Source organism: Macrobrachium nipponense, chromosome 44 (genome assembly GCF_015104395.2).
Source record: "Macrobrachium nipponense isolate FS-2020 chromosome 44, ASM1510439v2, whole genome shotgun sequence".
NCBI lineage: Eukaryota > Metazoa > Arthropoda > Malacostraca > Decapoda > Palaemonidae > Macrobrachium > Macrobrachium nipponense.
Genome location: NC_087221.1, coordinates 27134513 through 27142012, shown reverse-complemented (window position 1 = coordinate 27142012; position 7500 = coordinate 27134513). Strand labels below are relative to the sequence as shown.

At 35.5% G+C, this 7500-nt stretch overlaps 1 protein-coding gene across 1 annotated transcript in view; it reads right to left on the bottom strand.

Annotated features, from left to right (window-relative positions):
- Positions 1–7026: 7026 nt before the first annotated feature.
- LOC135204125 (uncharacterized) overlaps positions 7027–7500 on the bottom strand; it is a 2098-nt gene continuing 1624 nt past the window's right edge. Inside the window, exon 2 of the mRNA XM_064234129.1 lies at positions 7027–7500. This exon is cut by the window's right edge and continues 360 nt beyond it. Coding sequence (XP_064090199.1) covers positions 7174–7500 — 327 coding nt within the window. The 3' untranslated portion in view covers positions 7027–7173.

Genomic DNA, 7500 nt, shown 5'->3' with positions numbered 1-7500 from the left:
AGTGTTCCGCTTATCAAGATTCCCGAAAGCTATCCTTGCTGTTTTAAATTTAAATATATGTACATTTACATAAATGTGGATTTGCTTCTCCAATCTTAGTAGTCTTAGTCTCTCAGGAGAAGTTTGAATGAGACAAGCGGCAGATTTTCTTTCTTTACTGTTGCAAAGAATAAAAGTTACAACTACAAAGCGTATAAATCTATTTTTGGACCTTGGCAATATGTCTACTTCTTTAATGAACGACGGCTGCCGGTCCCCTCTGTCTTCTTCAGTCGTTCTGGAATTCAGCCACCTCAGGTTCGAATTCGTCACCACCTCCCTAGGCGGTGTAGGTTCTGGTTCTCCTCCCAACTGCATTCTTGATTCGTGGAGCAGTCTTTCCTTATCTTTTCCCCATCCCCTTTTAGGTGGGGTTAACATGTTAAATTCTCCTTTTCCAGGCGGAGTCAATAATTTAACTTGTTAATATCTCCTCCTGGAGGTGGATCTGCATTCTCGATAGAAGCTGAGTAAGTCTGGTGCGAGGTCACAGGTCAAAGATTTTATGACTGTCTTTAAGATTTTAACTGCAAAGGTGTTATGGTCCAACTTCCTGTGACTAAGATTTTCTTGATCAAATTCTGGCTCACACACCAAAGCTCAATTCTCTCTCTCTCTTTCTCTCTCCCTTTATCTTTCTCATTATTTTCACGTACTTTGATTATTCTCTCTGTTTTTACGCTCCCCTATCTAATATTATTTCTTATAGCTATCAATTACTTTATATATATAATATATGTATGATATAGATATAGTTATATATATGTATGTATTTTTTTGTATTCCTATATATATTATCTATATATATTAGTAACACAAACTAGCCACAACAACTTCACTGTTGTGCATATAATCATTAGGTTTCAATCCAATACGGGATAGTATGTTCCAGATTCTTTCATATCCAAAGTGCAAGCTTCGGAATACATACAGTCTTAGTTACACCTGCGCAGTTATTCCTGTGCGGGCAAAACCGAACGTTAGTGGGTTTAGTTTTGCAGGCAAAACTGTCCAGGTGTATCTAATCGTTAGTGGCGGCCTAAGGCGATAACAGCAGGGAAGGGTAGGAGGATTCGACCATCAACGGGCGGGTCATACCAGAGATTATGTATATGTATGAATAATATATATATATATATATATATATATATACATATATATATATATATATATATATATATATATATATATATATATATATATATAAATTCATGAATATATGTATGTGTGTGTGTAACGTTAAAACCTACAAATACAAGATGCACTGAAGAATCACCGTGTGAATAAAACCAGGAGAGAAGGGAACCTCATTTTGTTTTTGGGGCAGTATCTCGACAGCGTGTCAAACAATGCCTTTGTAGTGCACTCGAGCGTTACTGATATCAAAAGGAATTTCCAAAAGATACGGTTATAGGATTTAAGGTCAATTTGGCTCCAGCTGAGCCCAGGGAACAAGAAGCGCTCTTTAAAACAGGGTAAAGAAGATGAAGTTGACCGTATCAGATTTAAATCAACCTTGGGATAGACTTGCGTCGGTTTTCATAACTGAAGGAGCTTTGAGTATCTGACCTTTCAAATACAGCGAAGGCAAAATTTAATCTGTTATAGTGCGTTTACTTTTCTAAGATTGCTGTGGTGTGGCTTGTACAGATATCATACGTTGCCCATTTTCATGCTATGGTAATCATATTAGTTGCACGGAGTCTATTGAAATAGTTTTCATTTCTTGAAATGTGGTTCTTTGTTTGCATTAGATATTTTGAATATATCTTATTTTGTATATTCTTCCTTAAAACCTCGGTTTCATTAATGAAAATGAAGATATGGCATATTTTTTCCCCGGCGATACCAGATCTGAGTTTAGGGGACCTATGATTTTTCAGAGGATTTAAAAGGTCATTGTCAATATCATTAAAGGATGCTCGCTCTCGATCACCCACTGTGATAAGTATAGACAGCCCAGCCCAAGTGACTCCCGTAAACGTCTTCACCCACCTCCTGAAGCCAAGGAAATATTCTATAATTTCCTGAAATACTTCATTTTTAGAAACATCATGAAGGTCCTGTAAATTATGTTTCGTAGGCTATCCAGAGAATATCTGAAGCTACAAAAGTGTCAGAAATGACTATTCGTAGACTTAACAAGGTAGCAAGAGAGGCGGGAAATATAGTGGAATCTCCAGTGTTTCAAAAAGAAAAGGGAAAGTGAGTCCTGTGACTGACTTGGATGATTTTGATGAAAATGTTTCTAAGGGCATAATAGATCGATTGACTTATGCATTTATGTCTCGAGTCCAAACACCAGAGCCAACAGGCCATTCAGCGTGTCTATAATTATAGAAAGAGAAAGAAGACATAGCTAGTTAGAATTGGGAACGAAAATAAAAAATAAAGAAAAAGTTAATAGGGGAGAAGCAAACCCTTTCCCTCGACTTCCAAGGTCTAACCGAATCCTTCTAAGAACGATTATATCTGCGGGAAGTATTTAATGGGACTTACATACCCGTAGATATGACAACTCTGCCTTTTCTACCTGGCCCCACCCTAGTGATCTTGATCTTAGAAAAGTAAACGCACTGGCGGTAATTTGAGGGGAAAAGAGTTGCTTTTGAGTTATTTTAAGTTCTGAATCTTTTGTAACATAATTCATGTCCTTTTTGTGCTAATAATAAGGATTATAACAAATTACAGATTTATTTTCTGAACGTTTTAAGTTATTTCCTTGGTTGCCATATTTCTGCAATACTTGATCTGGCTGAACAATAAGTAAAGGTATACTCATCATATAGTACGTATAGTAATAATTTGTTAATTGAGCAGAATATTTCAAGAAAGATTGGACTGATAGGACAATTTACTTTTACATTGGAAATTAGGCCTTTATATACCGGTTTGACTGACAAAGCAACATGAATTTATATTCTACAATAAGTCCATATATACCTATGATATACTACATTCAAGATATTTAGGTTAATTGGGTATCTCTATAAAAGTTGGACAGATAAAGCAACATATTTGTATACTCAAAGTAACCCAATATATTACCAATCGTAGTATATTAGCTAGAATAATAGTTTATGAAGTTATTACAGTAAAGAATGAGCAAGCAACGCAATTTTCTCCTGTAGTTAACAGTAAGACAGAATATTCGTGTTATATTCTACAAGTGTACTTATAAAATTTGTTCTATTTACTTAACATACTTAACATACAACATTCACACTTCAGTTACGTAATATAAGCCGAATAAAAGAGTGACTTTAAATTCCATCTAGTCCTCTCTCTCTCTCTCTCTCTCTCTCTCTCTCTCTCTCTCTCTCTCTCTCTCTCTCGTCAGGAACAGATGATGGCTCGGCCTGAATATATGAATGTAAACTGAACTTTTGTGTAAACTTCTGAAAGGTAGCTGATGCATAAATAGTAGCTTTGATATTCTCCATTCGACACAGCGAATGGGGAATATGTTGATTCGTACCTTCTCTCAGAAATATTGGTCTAAAATTTATTTTTTTCCTTTATAGGAACTCGTGGATCTTATTTTTGGTGGATTGCTTTTGAAATAAAAAATCATGTTGACGCGAAAAGAGGACAATTTTTTCATATAGATCGGATTAAGTGCTTGGAGCAATATATAAAATGTACGTCTTTTAAATATATTCTCCTTTGAACAAATTATATAAAGGAACGGAGCATATTCTATTGAATTTTATGTTAACTGTGATATTTTTTACATAATTTTATCAAAGAAATATAATTTAATTAGTGTCTTCCAATATGACCCAATAAGAGGAGTTCCTCTTTTCATATCGAATTTAGATCTGGATGCAATTCCAATTACGGATCAGTGAAATAAAAAATATTTAGATATCCTTAGAAACAAAAATTCATGAAAATATGAAACTGAATCCGGATTCCAACCAAGTTTTAATGGACTGGTTCTCAGGCGTTTTTCGAACTTCTCTCAAAGTTTAATAAAAATTTATATGCATTTACTTTCACAATTTCGTAATTTGATCATCAGATACACTCCCGAAATATTTCGGAGCTCCTAAAACCTTTCTTTCTGTGAGACCTGTTTGGCTCTAAAAGCATATTTTCTAGCAGGGGAATATTCATGTTCATATATTATATATATATATATATATATATATATATATATATATATATATATATATATATATATATATATATATAATATATATATATATATATATATATATATTATCCAGCTATATATATATATATATTAAAATTTAACCATAAAAAATTCAGCTATATATATATATATATACATACATTGTGTGTGTGTAATTATGAGTGCGTGCCTACTTCCAGGGGGTAACAAATGTCAAGTGACCCAAAGGATGACCTTTAGAATTTATGTGATTAATTTATCCCAAAGCACGAGGTTGTTACTTTCAATTGTCTACCCTTTTTGTTTCTACCCTTGATGGTTAACCTCAGTAACATCACAACGACTTTTCTTAATCTAACACAGTTTCTTATTCTTGGACATCTTTACAACTAAAGAAAATGCCTCATTGATCATCACATCAAATCCATGCATATAAAAATCTTAAAGAATAGTAATTATTGATATCACAGAACCTATAATGAAGTCTCTCTCTCTCTCTCTCTCTCTCTCTCTCTCTCTCTCTCTCTCTCTCTCTCTCTCTCTCTTTGATTACCTGAATAATGAATAATTAGCGAAATGGAAACAAATTCACTTAACATATATATGACCTGATAATTATTAGAGACGGGCTACTTGCATCCTTTGCAATCTCATTAGCTGGGGAAGTTAATTACCAGGGTAAAAGTAATTAAGATTAGTAACTGAATTAACCGAGATGTCAGAGGCAGGTAAACTAATTAAGTAGCTATACAGGTAATCATCTATTTCTCCATTTTATATCTGGTGGTATGGGTAGTCTCCGGCTATCTTCGGTAGCGTTGTCATTCAGGAATTACATAGTAGATTCCAGTAAGTTGATTTCAGTGTAGCTCAATGCTGTCAGGTAATCAGGCATCCTTGTAGGAGCTATTGTAGAAATTTAGGATGTCAGATTGAACGGGCAGCCCATTGCTCTTATGTAACCCAATCTCCCCAACTATGGAGGATTTAAAAACAACCAAGGAAAAGACGAATAGAACAGTAACAATATCTGAATGGAGTAGGTATAGAAAACGATTTAATGCGTTTGCTTAGAAAAGAGGTTTCATGACTTCTGAAGCATAGAATAGTGGGCTAACGATTCCTGAAACGTTTAATGGCATATTAATAATTTTAGGGCACTGATCCAGACTGGAAAGTTAGCAGCTCTTTGGAGCTTGTTACAGCCTATCACAGAGCAAGAGCCCATGCCAGCACAAGGCTGTCTTAATCGAGACGACTATGGAGCTTGAAATGGATAGTTTACGGATTCTGGTGCTTGGAATGTAATGTCTACAGATTCTGGAGCTTAGCAAAGAAGATTAAAAGATTATCATGCTTAGAATGAAAGGTCTGGATTCTGAGAGTTAATGGTTTCCTGAAATTTACGGCATTCTATGCTTAGAAAGAAAGGTCTCTGAATTCTAAAGCTTATATCGAAAAGTAACTGTTCCTAGAGCCTTGAATAGAGGGTTAATGAATTCTGAAACTTAGGGTAGAAATGTATAGGCCTCTGGAACTTCATTTGGAGGGATACAGAATCTTAAGTTTAGAATGGAAAGGCAACGGCTTCCGGGTTTAGACTTAAATTGTATGGCTTTTGAGGCTTAGAATGAAAGCTTAGTGGTTTTGAGGTTTAAGAGGGAGGTTTCACGGTTTATGGAGCTTAGTATAGAAACTTGTAGACAACAGGGAATAAAAATGTAAGGTTAAAGGGATGTAGATCCCTTCCTTCTAAGCTAGAGAAGGCCAGTGACTGAAAAGAATACTCTCAGAATAACCTGAAAATTACAATGTGACCAAATGCTGACGTTCTCGAATTCCCAAAGACTGAAGAGGTTTTAATAGACTTCAGTGATCAATGACCAAAAGAATATGAATTTCTTACCACGTAATCTTGATGATTACAAAGTAAATGATTCCTTTCACGGACAGATATAAACCACAAACACTATTCCTTGTAATATTCTCTTTTGTAACTTCCATGTGAAACTATGCTATATTTTAAATAAAAGATTTTTCCTACGAAGAGATATCATTAGTTTCCTGGTACGGGGGAATGTGATTCAAATATTTTATCCATGATATTCCTATAAAAAGAAATACTTGTTCCATATGAAAGGCCTTATATGAACTGATTGGTTACATCCTTTTTTAGGTGATTTAAGTTTGTTTGCACTGTTTGAAATTGAATGAGATTCAGTATAAATACTCGTACATAGAACTGATATCTACGCAGTCAGTTATTGTAAGCAAATTAGATATTTAGAATTATACAAGGGTAAAATGAGAATGAAATAAAACAGAAAGAAAAAATTAAGAATAAAAAACTTAATAAAAAGGACATTTATAAACCTTTTAAACGTGTAAAACAAGATCACCCAAACACCCTTATTGAAATCCTTCCTCGACTTTCCGGTCTCTGTTATTTGACCAGGTGCAGAGGTCTAGCCCAGGCTTCTTCCCTTTTTAACACCTTTCCATTTTCTCTTCGAGCAAGGGGCAGTGTTCCCATAAAACCGGGTTCATCTAATAATCCAGCCAACCGCCCAGGACGTCGCCCTGAGTAGGCGGTGGAACTCTGCGTGGATTGCCTCCTGTTGGACTGAAATATTCCACTTATCCACATTAGTTTCCAGATTTTGGTTCCGATTATCGGTAGGAATGATCAGATCATGTGTAAAGAACATTTTCCATCTAGCTAAAGCATTAACAGTTTAAGTTATGAGAGAAGAATAACCAGTTTTAAATCTCAAAGCCCTACACATAAAATTGAAAGGATTTTGTTGTGGACTTCTTACAAGGGTTTGTTCGTAAAGTTAGACGAAGAATATTGTATGAGAAATTTTTTATTGCTTTATTTTTTACATTATTTACAGAAAAATCTGTACAGAATTTGAATTATGTCTTACATTTGAAGAGAAGATAAGATAAGGCAACTAAAAGAAACTGCTTGAAGTCAGGACTGATCTTTCAGTTTAGAAATTGATAATTTCTCCGTTGGAGAGAACAGCGGCGGATGGACCAGCAATCAGAACAGATACTCCATGGGGTAGCTGGTACTGCTTTCCATCCTTGGTGATGATACCAGAGTCGCCGTAGGTGTGGCCGAAGGCGTTAGTGGCTCTCTTGGACCGGAGCTGCACTTGGGTACCGTCAGACAACAGAAGGCCAGAGGGGCCCTCGAGGATGACCTTGACCCCAGGTTCCTTGAATTGAATTTGAGTGCCGTCCCTGGTGATCATTCCGGATTCGCCAATCAGGTGTCTCTTGGAACGGCGGATGTGCAAGTTCTCATCGAGTTG